General features: G+C 48.2%; 1 protein-coding gene across 1 annotated transcript in view; it reads left to right on the top strand.

The window, feature by feature from the left end:
• The window catches only part of LOC102373393 (glutathione S-transferase-like), a 25,289-nt gene that overhangs the window by 2,203 nt on the left and 7,127 nt on the right, over positions 1 to 15,959 (top strand). Inside the window, exon 2 of the mRNA XM_006024485.3 lies at positions 14,696 to 14,802. Within this exon, the coding sequence (XP_006024547.1) occupies positions 14,716 to 14,802 (87 nt within the window). The 5' untranslated portion in view covers positions 14,696 to 14,715. The remainder of the gene's footprint in view (positions 1 to 14,695; positions 14,803 to 15,959) is intronic.

The raw sequence follows: 15,959 nt of genomic DNA on the forward strand, positions 1-15,959 counted from the left end.
GACCCATCCACTACGACTCTCTGGGTGCGACCCTCTAGCCAATTCGCCACCCACTGGACTGTGTAGTCATCCAAGTCACAGCCTCTTAACTTGTTCACCAGTATGGGGTGGGATACCGTATCGAAGGCCTTCCTGAAGTCTAAGTAAACGACATCCGCCCCTACTCCTGCATCCAGGCGTTTTGTAACCTGGTCATAAAAAGAGACTAGATTAGTCAGGTACGATCTGCCTGCCACGAACCCGTGCTGGTTTCCCCTCAGCATAATTTGTCCTGCCGGGCTCTCGCAAATGTGGGCCTTGATACTTTTTTCAAAGACTTTGCCTAGGATGGAGGTGAGACTGACTGGCCTATAGTTGCCCTATAATCTGCACCTTATAAACTAACCAAAGTAGCATCTGATGAAGTGAGCTGCAGGCCACAACATACACACACTGTATTTATTCAACTCCAAGATTAGGTTTTTGTCTCCAGTCAGCACCAAGGGGTGCGGGGGGCAGGCCCTTATTTTGAGTATCAACCCAGGGCAGGTGGCTGCTCAGCTCTGGCTTAGGGCCCAAGTTCAGGGTGAAGTCAGAGCTGAGCCACTACCTGGCCTAGGCTGGTATGACTCATTTGGTGGGGGGCTTGCATCCAGGGGGAGCTCAGGGGAGACTGCAGGGTGGGGTGGGGAGACTTGCAGTCTGTCTCCTTTACTCCCTAATCCCTGTGCCTGCCTCCACCACCTGCCTCCCTCCAGCTGCCCCCTCCTACCTTAACTTCTGCTCTGGTTCCTCCAGTCCCAACCCAGCCACTACTTCTCCCTGGCTAGGTGGGCCTGAGTCCAGGCCAGGGCCATACTGCTGTTGACTGCCCCTGAAGAGCAGAGCTGCAGCAAAATGTGGGAGGGGGTAGTGGGTAGGGAATGGGGTTAGGTGGGCAAGGCATGGGAATTGTTAAAATAACATCTGGAAGCCACCAAAAAGGCCTACAAGAGATTTGCAGAGAACCAGTGAGGGATAAGGTTTGGCTGTCCACCTGCAACAACCTTCTACCAAACTGGACTACAGGTACCTAGACTCCTTCCCCATTACTGCAAAGATCAACCCAGTCACGTATAGGTTGAGGCTCACCAGGATAATGAATATACACCTGGTCTTCTATGTTTCCCTAGTTTTGAAAGTCAGATGATTAAAGGTCTCATCCAAAGAACTATATGCATTTTTACATATGTATGCACTGCAGCTCTGGGTGCTTTGAAAAGTGCCCGGCGCTGCAACTCATGCAGTTGTATAAGTGGTGAAATGCACGTTGGCACACAAAAAATGGCAGCAGTCCACTTTTGAACTAAAATGCTTTGAAGATGTTTTAGTTCAAAAGCATGCTGCTGCCATTTTCTCCACGCTGACATGCATTTTGACACTTATACAATAGCAAGCAATCCAGTGCAGTATGCATTAGCTCATGTGCGGAGCACTTGATTAATCAAGTCTGCTCTGATGTGCCGGATCCCTGGTGCATAGAAGTGTGGAAAAGTATGTGTATAAATGCCCTAGGTTCCAGCACCTCTCATTTAAGGCTATTCTCTATAAGCCTTCTGGATCATGGCTAGGTACAGACAGTCAAAAAGCCCAAGGCTGAATCAATTCAATCTTTGCAGTTTAGTCTAAACTGCACAGATTAAATTGAAACAGAAATGAACAGATACATTTACCTTTGGTGCAGGAAATGCAGCCACATGTCTGCGGTGGCACACACCAGAAGTTGGGGAGTACTACAGCAAAGCTGTCTAGCTGTGCGTTCACTTCCTCTTCCTGCTGCCTCAAGGTCTCTGGGATTTGCAGTCCAGAATTACAGCAACAGCACTCTGCAGTCCCCATCCCCCACACTGTAGACTGGGCTGCATCCCCAGCTGGGCTTGCCCCCTCCCACCTCCTTGTCAGCCAGCCCTCACTGCTCCAGCTAGGGAGCAGAGGGGCAGGGCCAGCCCTGCTCTCTGGAGTAGGCAGCCCAGCCCAGGGCTAGAAAGCATGCTGGGATGCTGGGGGACTATAATTTTTAACCAGGAAGGAGTTTGGGACAGAAGTTTCATAAACTGGTTTGACCCAAATCAGTTAAATCTGATATTACATTCAACCAGGTTTATCTTAAACCCGTTTCAGCGATTTTGAAACTGGTTTATGTGTACTCTTATGTGTACTGTACAAAGCTTCTGTTCTGTTACAGGTTTAAACCAGTTTCTGATCCCTTAAATTGGTTTATGTGTAACTTCTGTCCCTAGCCCATGTGTATGTGGACAGAGCCACCTTAGGAAATATGGCGCCCTGGCTGAAGTTGTATTTTGGCATGATGGCTGACAGGGGGTGTATGAGGGGACCCCACTGGAGTGGAGGCAGCAGCTAGGCTCAGTTGCCCCCTGCTGGGCTTGCCCCCTCCCACCTCCTTGTCAGCCAGCCCTCACTGCTCCAGCTAGGGAGCAGAGGGGCAGGGCCAGCCCTGCTCTCTGGAGTAGGCAGCCCAGCCCAGGGCTAGAAAGCATGCTGGGATGCTGGGGGACTATAATTTTTAACCAGGAAGGAGTTTGGGACAGAAGTTTCATAAACTGGTTTGACCCAAATCAGTTAAATCTGATATTACATTCAACCAGGTTTATCTTAAACCCGTTTCAGCGATTTTGAAACTGGTTTATGTGTACTCTTATGTGTACTGTACAAAGCTTCTGTTCTGTTACAGGTTTAAACCAGTTTCTGATCCCTTAAATTGGTTTATGTGTAACTTCTGTCCCTAGCCCATGTGTATGTGGACAGAGCCACCTTAGGAAATATGGCGCCCTGGCTGAAGTTGTATTTTGGCATGATGGCTGACAGGGGGTGTATGAGGGGACCCCACTGGAGTGGAGGCAGCAGCTAGGCTCAGTTGCCCCCTGCTGGGCTGGACACTGCTTGGTTGTGGGGGGGGATCAGCCAGGGTGGGCGAGAGTAGCAGGTTGTTTGGCACCCCCCTGACTACAGTGCCCTGGGTGGTCACCCACGTTACCACCCCCAAGCCTGACTCAGTATGTGGACTGGACTCTGACAGGTAAAGTCTGGAGCAAAGAGGGTATATGAGTTGCACTGCTTACATGGCAGGGCAGCGGGGAGCTAGGAGCAGGCAGCTTTCTGCGCCCCCTGCTGTGTCCTGCCGCACCGGGTTCCAACGCTGCTTTGCAGAAGTGGCAAGGGCAGCACAGAGGGGAGCACTGCCGGTATGTGCAGCCTGCCCAGAGACCGGGGCCAGGTCTGGGGCTGGAAGGCGGCTGGGGCCAGGGCGGAGAGGCAGTAGATGTTTGCAGCTGGCTCAGGTTTTTGGTAGCTGCTGACAGCCCCAGAGCCCAGGGTTGGGGGCAAGGGCTTTGGGTGACAGGCAAGGGGCAGCAGGGCTAGGGGGCAAGGGGCACAAGCAGGGAATCCTGCCATGTACCCCCTGCCCTCATTTTGTTTTTCTGGCATACTGGCACTCTGGCACCTTCCAAGGTAGGCATTGTCAGGGTTTTCAGCACTCCAGCCAAAAAACGTTGCCTACCCCTGGCCTAGAATATCACATGCTCAGAAGTCACTCCTTCCACAGGAAAGTAAGGAGACAAACAACAAAAGGATTTATTATAAAAATGGAACAAGCATAAGAAATCAGTAATCATATGCTGAGATACAGACAGAAATATAGGAGTAAACAAGCAAAAAAAAATGACCAGAACATTGACTTTTTATTACCCTCCCCTCTGGGTGCATCTATGCAAGATGCTACTCTGCAGTCATTACTGCACTTTTATTGAGTACTTGTGTTAGCAAGTAGTAAATGTGCAGTAACCAGAGCTACTGTGCAGTAATGCTGGTGAATGTCTTTTAAGTGACACTACTACATAGTAGCCTAATAATACTGTGCAATAGTATATTGGCACTGTCCATGCTGTGATGCGCTACTGCACAGCATTATTAGGCTACTGCACAGTCAGCGTCTCATATAGATGTGTCCTTTAAATCCAGAGATCCAGCCCTTAGCCAGCTCAAAGGGTCTAAATGTAGCCTCTGACTCTTCCCATCAGGGCTTTCTTTATTCCTGTCAGCTGGGTGTACCCAGCTTCCTTGGCTGTTATTTGAGGCCCTCCCTTGTACTTGGGAAGACTGACAGCTCAGCCCTGCTCTCTAGGCAGGCTTTGCAGTCCAGCTATTAGCATATATCACCCTTTCATTCTAGGGGGCTCACACTATGCCAGTAACTTCCTTCCCCTTGGCCCTCCACAGATGTATATTTACCAGACCACAATCTTGCATCCTTTCTAGACACGCTGTCTCTCCTGTATGATAGTTTGATCAGCTAGCTGTTAGCCTTCTTTTCAAATTTAAACGTATCATTGTCTGTCCAGACTTGGGTTTCTGTGCCTTTTAGCATGGTTGGTTGGTCTCATGAAGGACCAGAACACTAATACTAATTCTCAGCTATTGACTCTTCTGAGTGTGAACAGTCATGGGCAGTTCAGTGTCTTACTAGTATGACCTTAGCTGAAATACAAAGACACATCAAAATTACAAATGCTGTAACAAGGGTTCAAATTACAGAGGAGCTCAGGGGCAGGGAGGTGAGCCCCCCATAAGAGATGAGAGCCCTCCTGTAAGACTTTAAAATCATAACCTGGGGGGTCTCCGATTTAATTAGAACATCATGATGGGCAGCCCAATTTGTTTTTGCAGACCCCTCCAAAAGTCAAAGTGTAATTCAAACCCTGACTATAACATGTACAAATAGGAGATCCAGTTATATCATATGCTGTAACATAAACAGATAGGAGAACAACAGAACTGAACACAGCTTTGCACTAGCTGCAATTAGAGATGAAACATCACAAAAATCAACCTTATTAGGGAGAATATGCATGTATGCTACATAGTGAACACCCTAACTTTGTCTTAGGGTGACTCTGTGACAACCTCCACCTAAAAAGTGATGATGTAGAAGTTAGCCAAGGCTACTTCAGAGTTATCATAACCACTATCAAAATGTACAAGATTGAAGCAGGATATTACACCCCCTATCCTTTGATATGCAAAACTTTCATATTAAAATCCTGGATTCAGTTCAACAATTTGACACTTGTTCCCTTTGTTTGTGACACCAGCCCAGGGTCTGGTCCTCAACCTTGTGATCACAGGACCATAGAATCACAGAAAAAATAGAGCTGGAAGGGACTTCACAAGGTCATCTAATCCAACCCCCTGCTGAAAGCAGGATCATCCTTCACTAAACCATCCCAGCCAAATATCTGTCGAATCCAGTGGTACTCAATCTTCTGGCCCTAGACATCAGATGAGTGGTGCAGGGCCCCTCTGTGGGCCAGACTCATTGCTAGAGCCTGGTACCCTGCCCTTGCCCCATGTGCTGGAATTGGACCTTGGTACCATGTCCTCCCACCCCTCGTGCTAGGACTAAATCCCAGTGGCTCAGCACTGCCCCCTACCATCCCTCAAGTACCAGGATTGGGTCCTGGGGGCCTACTCCCACCCCCTCCTATTCCTGCACACTGGGATCAGGAACCAGATCCAGTGCACAAGACCTGGGGCTTCCCACAGGTCCAGCGATTTGGCAGCATGGAAGCAGTACCACCACGCTTGCCACCAAATTTCCAGACCCAAGGGGAGGCCCATGGACTGGATGACATGGTGCTGCATGCTTGATCTCGCCCATAGACCAGAGTTTAGGCATCCCAGTTCCAACCTGGTCTTCAAAACCTCCAAGGATGGAGATTCTACAACCTCTCTCGATAGCCTGTTCCAATTCCTGACCAACTTCATAGTCAAAATGTTTCCTCCTAATCTCCCACCTAAATTTCTTCTGCTGAAGTTTGTAGCCATTGCTCCTAGTCCTGTCCCCTACAGCCACAGAGAAAAAACATCTGCATCCTCTTTATTATCACCCTTCACGTATTTGAAGACAGTTATCAAATCCCCATTTGGTATTCTCTTCTCCAAACTGAACAGTCCTAGCTCTTTCAAGCCTTAAGTCATGTTTTCCATGATCAATCAGGCAAGGTCTTAACTTCTTTATAAAGCATCTGATTAGTGTGGCCATTGGTCCTGTTTTTAAACCTTTTGTCCCCTGTCCATTTCTGAATGAGGTACAGAATGGAAAAAGTCCTGTTTTTCAGTTCATTAGTGGAAATACATGTAAATCATTTGTCCTTGCAATTCTACTGGCTGTGCCTAGAGCCTAGAGGTAGAGCGGTGCATAGCAAGCACAGTGAGAGCTAAGGCACTGCTGCATGCCTGAACTCCCTGACCCTGGGTTGGGCATGTGCAGGTGGGCCTGGGCCCCAGAGACAACTAAGCTTCCAGGGCTGGGCAGTAGGTCTGCACCTCCTGCTTGCCCAGCAGTGGGATGCACGTGGTGTCAGCTACTCCTGGTGCAGCTGCCTCAGGGAGCAAAGCACAGTGCACAGTGGCAGCCGCTTCCACCCCATGCACAGATCGGGGGAGCATGTGCCACCCGGGCCTCTGCTTGTCCTGCCACCTGGCCCGGCCAGGGCCCCACTCACCACAGCCCCTGCTCCTGCCTGTGTCCCGCTCCCTTCCTTACCACTGGGGCCTCCATCTGCCCCCTGCTCCCCACGGCACTGAAAGAGGGAGTGGGGCTTGGGTAGGGACATGCCCTGCACAGCTGGGGTGGGGTGTGGGACAGAGACAGGAGAGGCTTGTCCAGGGGGTGCCTGGTGCAGGAAGGGGTTGGTGGCTTCTGCCTCTGCACACACCCTGGGAGGGCATGGGGGGCATGTGCCCCAGATCTGTGTGCGGGGCAAAGGCGGGCTGCCAGCAGCAGAACACACATCGTGTCAGACTCACATTGCTTTCAAAGCAGCAGCAGTGAGGTGCAGAGGCAGAGTAGAACCCAGCCTGCAGTGGCAGCCCACCCTCGCCCCACACACAGATCGGGGTGGGGGGGTATGTGCCCCCCCTTGGCTCCCAGGCAGTGTGCACAGTGGCAGGAGCTCCCCCCACCGCCCCATGCCCCTGGATGTGCCACCGGGCTCCAATTGCCCCACTGGCCTGCCCTGATGGGGCACCATTCACCCCTACCCCTGCTCCACTCTCATCTGCACTGTGGGAGTCTCAATCTGCCCCCATCAAGCCCCTTCCCCTTCACAAAATAAACTGAAACTTGCCTGCCATGCTGGGCAGCCACACACCAGAGCTGTGATCCTGACTGCGTATGTATCTGAGTGTGCGCACCCCTCCCCTGCTGCAGCAGCCTGTGACTGGGTTGCCCTGCAGCCATACCTGCTGCCCTGTGTTTGTGGGGGCTGAGCCCCGGTAGCCCCCCCCTTCCACTACCTATGTGCAGACAGGTCTGAAGCACCACATACTGCACTGCAGCACTCATCTGGGGACACCTGTAGTGTGCCAGGGTATATTTGCTCCAACATAACCTGGTGTCCTCAGTATTGTAACTTGTTCTCAAATTACACTGAAATATTTTGACATCGCATGTATTCAAAGTACATTTAAACATTTTGACATGTGGTGATTTCATGCTCTTACTTGTCAGCAAATACCTGCCGGTGACCCTGAAGCACAGGTCTTTGCACCCCATCTGGTTCCAGGTTGTCCTGCAATCTGATGCTTTCTGAGATAACATTTCCTCATTCTTGCCAGACCAGTTAAGTAAAGGTGACATCTGGGCCTTTCCATCCCCTTCCCATATCCAAAAAGGTCCCATTCTCATGAATCATCATGATAAACTTTCAAATCATCTTGAACTACTTGGCTACAGCCAGTGTCTCATCTTTATCTTAGTCCCTGGTTTGTCCATGCATTCACCAGAGCAATCTTGTTTCTCCTGCAACAGCTCTGCATCTTTCTTCACTGGTACCACTAGCATTTCAAGGTCCTCCTCTGAGTCTCCCCCCTGCTCTGCTGGGATCTCCCTGCTAGGGTTCCCACACTCCCCAGGAAACCTCTCAGCATTCTCCCCTTCTGGGTCAGGACTCAAGGTCGCAACTTTCAAGACATCCAAAGAGGGATTCTTTCCCAGCTCCAAAGTAAACTTGGCCTGCTTTGTGGCCGCATCCGCAATCAGAGAATCTGATCCTAGCCTGCAGGGCTAGTTTTACAGCCTCCCTCCCTGGGAGTTGGCACACTCCAAGTCAGGATCTGAGTCCTTGCCACTGCGAGAGATGGCATTCACTATGTGGGGAGATTTTGTTTAAATGTCATTCCCCACAAGTGCATCCACATACAAGTTTTTGGCTACCCCTATCTCTAAGGGGATTTCCGTCCCTTGCTATTGTTTCTTGGGCCCTCAGAACAAAACTTTGCATAAGCAAAACAGACAGCTGAGTTTCTTCTGTTCACTGCAGATCCTCCTGAAATAGTGCAGCCAGCACAGCTGAAACTTCTGGGCCAAAATTAGCCCTGATTGTGCAATTGGCAGAGACACTCCAGAGAAAAACCCTGCTCCGATTTTTTAATCGAGTCCTTCCTGCTACTTCCAGCAGACTCAGACTTCAGGACCAAAACCCAGCCCTATACATAAAAAAATCTCCAGAACAAAATACTGCCCAGATAAAAACAAGTCTTTCCTGTTTTTTCCAGCAGACTCCAGGCTTCAGGACCAAACCTGGCCCTAGCCTGGCCAAATCACACAGAGTATCCAGAGAAAAATCCAGCCCTGATCAAGCAGTATGACCTCTGCTTATGTCTACCAGTCCTTTTCACCAGGATGTGCACTTCCTCATTTCTTTTCTGTCCCTGTTCTTGGAAACAAAATCTCTCTCTCTCTCGTATGTCCATTCTTACTTTTTTCAGGGAAGAACAGCGATTCAATCAAATGATAGCCAGGAGCAGATCTTTGTACAACTATGCCACTGTCACTTCCATGTCAAGTTTGATGGAGGTTTTACATTTGCTCTCAGTTCCACCCCCTCCCCAACCTGCTGCCCCAATCCCATATATCGTTTTAGAATACCAGTTTTGAAAGTCACATGCTTAAATGTCTTATCCAAAGAGGTGTTCAGCACCTCTCATTTAAGGCAACCAGGCCATAAATGGCCTTTTTTCTATAATCCTGCTGGATCATGTATATGTGGACTGGATTGTGACAGATAGGCTAGGGACAGAACATAGACATAAATTGGTATAAGTGATCAGAAACCAGTTGAAATCTGTAACACAATAGAAGTTCCATGCGTATAAACCACTTTCAAAATGGCCTAAACCAGTTTATAATAAACCTGAGCACAGACAGTGAACAAACCTGAGGCTGAATCAATTCAATCTTTGCAGGTTAGTCAAAGCTGCATAGATTGAAATGATAAGCAAGTGAACAGACATTCACTTTTGATTCCAGAAATACAGCCACATGTTTGCAGTGGCCCAGGCCAGAAGCCAAGGGGCACTAGAGCATGCCTCCTTGCTCTTCTGGGCCACAGCTAGCCCACAGACAGCTTGGGCCATGGCTAGCCCACCCACCCTGCAAGGGTGGGGGTCGCAGGGGAGGGGCAAAGCATCCTGTGATGTTGGGGGACTGTAAGTTAACTTGAACCTAAAAGGATCTGGCATAGAAGTTCAATAAACTGATTTAACCTAAATCAGTTACATCTAATACCATGTCCATTCAGGTGTATCTTAAACTGGTTTTGGCTATTTTGAAAGCAGTTTATATGCACTGAACTTCTGTTGGGTTACAAATTTGAACCAGTTTTTGATCACTTATACCAGATTATGTGTAATTTATTTCCCTAGCCAAAGTATCAGACTTAACTGATTTAGGTTAAATTGGTTTATTGAACTTCTGTCACTGATTCCCTCCAGATTCAAGTTAACTCTGTCCCCAGCATTCCTGGATACTTTGTACTTCCCCTGCAAACCTCCCCTCAGAGGGCAGGTGTGGGCTAGCCTTGGCCCAAGCTGCCTGTTCCAGCTGAGCGGGGAGGCCTGATCTAGTGCTCCCTGGCTTCTGGCCTGAGCCACTGCAGACATGTGGCTGAATTTCCAGAATCACAAGTGAATGTCTGTTCACTTACTTACCCATTCGGTCTGTGTATCTTAGACTAACCTGCTAAGATTGAATTGACTCAGCCTCAGGCTTTTTGACTGTCTTTACTTAACCATAAAGTCTGGAGCAGAGGGCTGTATGAGCTACACTGCTTTCTTGCTCCTTATGCTTGCTGCAATGTAAATGACCATCCTGTTGGCTTAGCTATGGGCACGGCCCACTACTGTGGGTGGTAGGGAGCCCTAAGACTGTGGTGGTCTCTAAGATCAAAGAACTGTCTGCTTCCCTGTCACAAGCTCAGAGAAGGAATAAGCAGGCGTGCAAACAAATAGATGCACAATTACTTCTGTGACCCTGGACCTACACCAGAGTTGACTTCTCTCTTTCTGCCATCATGTAGGGACCCTACCTAAATCATGATTTTGTGGATTTCATGGAAACTGCAAAAAACAGCACTGTCCATGATTGCTGGGAAATCCAACGTTGGGTACGATTTCCTGTTAAATCAGACAAAAAAAAAAAAAGCAGTTGTAAGGTAAACTGAGTGAAGGCACCCTCCACCAATCAGCAGTGAGGGGCAGGACAAGGAAAGCGGTAGTCAAGTATACTGAGTGAAGGCTCCCTCTGCTAATCAGTAGCAAGGGGCGGGGCTACCATGAAATGCCTGTGAAATCAGCTCTGAGTGCCACAAGTGGGCTGCAAAAAAACCTGTTGTCTTGCCACGACTTAGGTAGGTCCTGCCTGATAAGCGTGTGGCTCAAGTTAGTCTAACTTCAGTACAGTTTATTCTATGCAGATAACAGGACTGCGTGTTATTTACCACTTTGCTGTTAGGAATACCCTATTCCTGACATGCCTGGGACTGTGCAACTGCATTAGATTTCACTTCTCTGCCCTAGGATCCATGGCCTAATGGCAGTACTTGATCTTTGTCAAGTTACTGAGGACTTGGCTATGCCATGGTGCCAGGACTCTGCCTGCAAGCATGCTTCAAACCTGGGAATGCATCAGAGATTGCTCTGGGTTGGTCTTCTGTGCCTGCTCATGAGTCTTCAAGGTTTTGAAAGCCTGCAGGGGACCTCACTGGTGAAATTCAGAGTAGGAAGAGTGACTTGAGGGGAGAGGCAGCATACTTGGGGTCCTCCATGCCAGGGTCTGTCACTGCCATGAGATGCCTGCACATCACTATAGCTACCATGAAAGCAAAAGTCTGGATTGAGGTGGTTGAGAAACTAACCTCTTTGTAACCATGCAGAATCAGATCCCACGTCTCCTGTGTTTGGCAGCAGTGGTGACAGGTAAACTGAGTACTCTTACCTCCTGGTGAGTTCACTGAGAGTTAGCCTAAGGCTGGGAAGAGTTTGGCTCCAGTTTTTAGTCATAGCCATCGAGAGTTTAAGGTTTCATCACCAGTTGTAAGTCTCTAGGAATAAGTTACTTATAATCCTATCAGGGTGTTAGTTCTAGCTCAGATGGCAGAGTCACAGCTTTTCAATCCAAGATAACTTGGCTTCAGTTCCAACAGGGGCCAGTGCCACAAGCTGGTGCCTGCCTGATGACTGGCTCATCATCTCTGGGTTGACTCAGATTTGCTGTAGTGGGGGCTACATGCTAAGGGATGGAACTGCTCTGTGTAGCTTTGAAGGAACTTGGCATGGCAGTAGGAAACTACTTTGAGTGCTGCCTCTTGCAGTAAATAGGAGGCCTGCACTGGACTCCATTGAAGGTCTGCCTTGTTTGGAGCTTTTTGCAGGACCAGCACTTATATTTTTTGGTTAAATGAGAAGACCAAAAGCCTGATTGCTGCCATCTGGCAAGAGAGGTTGAATCACAGGAAATACAGTTTAAGAGTGGAAAGGAAATACAAGATTTTCAAAATAAAAACATGGTGTCTAGTATCATTATTAGGAAGGAAATGGTGTCTAGTATCATTATTAGGAAGGCAAAGGTAGCTTAACCAAGGGCTCAGCTATTATTGCATAAATCAGTGTTCTAAAATGAAGTATCCTTCTGAACTATATAGCTTCAGATTCACTGGAGTGCCCTGCGCTCATAAGCTGGGACTAAACACTTGGCCTGAATCAGGCACTGAGAAGTGCAACCCTAGGCCAGCTTGCATAATTCCCCTGTGGTCCAAGCCTTTCCTGAGCAAACAGGCTCATTCTTGAGCTGATTCCTCTGCAAGGAACCGGACTGGCTACGTTCAGCTTGTGTTGGAACAGATGTTTCTTTTCTTCTCAAATTTCCCCCCTGCTGCTCCCCTCCCCAGCTGTTTTGAGTGAAGCAGCCAGCTGAGTGATGGCATTCTTGTGCTTTACAGTGTTAATTCCAATCCCCACCTCTCCCACCTCCCACTCCTCCCCCACCCAAAGACGGGAGAGAAATCTAACAAGCTCTTGGAAAGCCTCTGGCTTATTAATTGCTTTTTGACTTAAGCAGCTGGAGGCATGGGAAGGACAGAATCCAACAGATAAGTGTGGTTCATTTTCTGGAAGCTTCAGTTTGCTGCACTTAGAGGCTTTATGAGCGCTGGGGTGGAATGGAAGAGAATGGAGAACAGCCAGGCCAAGGGCATTGGACTAAAGGGGAAAAAAGCAGTAAGGGACTGCAGGGAGACATTTAGGAAAGAAAGGAAGTGGCAAGGAAATAAGACAAAAGGGGAATAAAAAGAGGGAAATCTGTGAGAATGGGAGTGGGGGGGGTCAAAGGATCAAATTTACTCATTTGAGTATTTACTCAGGCAAAACTCAGGGCTAGATCCACTGAAGGATTTGGGCAGCCTACAACCTTGAGAAATCTACAGCTTTCAGTTTAGGTGCCTTGACTCCCAGTACAATGAATGGAGAGATGTATCCCCTTGGAATAGGATACTCACAACCAGTAAACTGAGCAGGAAGCCACTCAAGCTGGCCTGTGGGGAAATGCCAGGGAAAGGGGTTGCGGTATGCCACTGTAAATCATTTCCTAGCACTAGGTGCCTAAGTCTAGGGTTACTTAACCCCAGTGCTCTTTACTGGCTAGAGCATGGAGTTGGACTCGAGTATCTAATAGGTCCCTTCCAACCCTAGAAATCTATGAAATCTATGAAGCCAGGCCTTTCTCCCAAACTAAAGGAAGAGTGGTATTGCCTTTTTTACCGAACAGAGCAGTAGCCACAAAAAGCAATGGCTGAGCAGGAGGTTAACGCACGTTAACATTTTTTGGAGACTGAGAGGGGACTTAATAGCAGCCTTCAACTACCTGAAAGGGGGGGGGGGGGGGGGGGGTTCGAAAGAGAATGGAGCTAGAACAGGGGTGGGCAAAATGTAGCCCAGCGGCCAGAGTTGGCCATTTTACCCGGCCCGTGGGGCCCCCAAAAATTTAGAAAATTGATATTTATCTGCTCCTGGCTGCCTTTCATGCAGCCTTCAATGGCTTGCCAAAACTCAGTAAGCGGCCCTCCGCCTGAAATAATTGCCTGCCCCTGAGCTAGACTTGTCAGTGGTGGCAGATGACAGAACAAGGAGCAATGGTCTCAAGTTGCAGCAAGGGAAGTTTAGATTAGATATTAGGAAGAATTTTCTCACAGGGTGTGGGGGCGTAGAGAAGGAAGTAGTAAAACTCTGCAACAGGTTACCCAGAGAGGTGGTGGAAGCTCCATCCTTGGAGGTTTTCAAAACCTAGCTAGACAAAGCTTTGGCTGGGATGATCTAGTTGAGGATGGTCCTGCTTTGAGCAGGTGGTTGGCCTAGATAACCTCCTGAGGTCCCTTCCAACCCTTTCTGTGATTTTCTACAATGGGGACCAGGCAGACAACTGTCCTTTCCTGGGCTACAGAAATGGAAGGGGAAGAGTGGACTGATAAAGATGCATGGTCATAGGAAGTGCCATGGCCCAGTGGGTGCGTATCACTCTGGGTTGTTAGATAGTAGTAGGTTGGATGGCTAAGACTGGCTAGTTTACATCCCACCAGGGGATTAGCCATCAGCTGGGCCCTAAGGGACCAAATGGTTTATCCATATGTATCCTACAGATCTGCTCTAGCCAGCATTTAAGGCTATGTTGATTTTTGTCTCCAGGAATATTTGTATGATCTAGAAAGCCACTTCTACATCATAGACATCTATATGACTTTGGGGGCAAAGTTACTTATTCTCTTCTTCCTCCCAATCAGTTACCACCTTTAAAATGACTCCATGTTCTGTCATTCAGTGTAAGGTCTCCATCATTTCAGGACTATGCTCAAGAGAATGCTACAATGCAGTATGTCATACTAGCCTTATGCACATGTTATCCTCCAAAGCAGATTGAATGTAGCCACCTGAGTGTGTCACTGAGCATATGCTAATAAACTCCACCTATTGAAAGAGTGCATAAAGGTGACTACATTACATCTGTTCTGAAGGATACCGTCTCAAGCGGGCCTGGTAGAATGCATGGAGGGAGTTTCGTTGCAGTGCTTCCCAGTGTGGACCTTAGGTAGACATGTTGGTGTAGACATATTTACTCCATTGAAGCCAAGGAGGACCTGCTTGGGGCAAACCCAGATTTTTGGGTCATGATTACTGATTACATGATTCCCTTCTTCAGTTGTATCCCATCAGGGGCACTTAGCAAATAGTTACTAGACTGGTAGGCAAATTTCAAAACCTCTCTTGAAATGTTTAAATACTTCCTTTTTAAAAATGTTTAATGATTCTTATTCATTGAATCTGCCAGGAAACAAGAAAACTGAAATAATGCCTGGAAAACCAAAGCTGCACTATGCTAATGGAAGAGGTAAAATGGAATCGATCCGATGGCTGTTGGCAGCAGCAGGAGTAGAGGTTTGTACCTCCTTTAAACAGAGCATATTAACTAGGAGTTAATTAGAGGTTTTAACAACCACTCTCTTTAGAATATCTGACTAATTAGTAGCTGTTTATCTTAGTACTGCAGTATTTGGGTCATTACACAGGTACATACACCAGTCACAAGGTACTGGATATAAATTCTGTATGTCAGATGTACTTCATATCTTTTGCACTGTCCTGATAATATGTAGAAGAGATGTTAATGACACAAAGCTTTCATGTAATAAAGGATTCTGTTTATCTTGGGCTTCTTTTTCATACCATATTTACACAAATCCAAAGTGACTTTGTATGTAAGACCATCCCCAATAATTAGATTCTCTAGATAAAAAATTATAATTTTTTCTAGTTTTCCATGAATTAATTATTGGAGACTGTTCTCTAAATTTGTGCCCCCCGAAGCAGTAGCAGGGGGCAAGGGGACAGATACCTACCCTTTGCCCTCTGATGCTTGCCCCCCTGCCTCCCTCCTCACCCCGTGCCTGGGCTTGTGCCTGTGCCTGCCTGCCTATCCCTACCATTTTCCCCACCCGCCATGCCCCTCCTTGTTTGCCTTCTGGGCTACATTTCTGGCTCTGGGGCAGTTGGCAGCAGCAGTGGCAGCCCAACCCAGCCATGGAGAAGCAGCAGCAGCAGCTCTTGGGCCAGTCGGGTCAGGGCTGGAGCCAGAGCCAGAGCTGAAGGTAAGCAGAGGAATGGGGAGGAAGGGCGGGGGGGAGGCGGGGAGCAGGCTGCATGGTTTCCCCTGTACTCCCCCCAAAATATTCTGTGGGTCTCCCCATGCACCCTTTCTCTCCCCACTACTACATTGCCTTGCTTGCACTCCCCACATCATGCACCCTCTCACCTGTTGCATGAGTGACCCAGGCCCAGAGCAGCAGGCAGCTCAACTCTGTTTTCACCCCTGAGCCCGGGGCTGAATCTGGAGCTGAGTCACCACCTGCCCTGGGCCAGTACTCAAATCTAAGACAAGGCTTTTTATTCTCCCATACTGATTGGAGGGGAAAAAATTGTATTGGATTTGAGTAAATATGGTAACTTGATATTGCTGCACGCAAACAATGCTGCAGTTTTTTACCACTCAAATAGGTCATTTTTCATAGCTTTTGGTGATGCAGAACTGACATTTG

The sequence above is a fragment of the Alligator sinensis genome, unplaced genomic scaffold (genome assembly GCF_000455745.1).
Source record: "Alligator sinensis unplaced genomic scaffold, ASM45574v1 scaffold1012_1, whole genome shotgun sequence".
In the NCBI taxonomy this organism is placed as follows: Eukaryota; Metazoa; Chordata; order Crocodylia; family Alligatoridae; genus Alligator; species Alligator sinensis.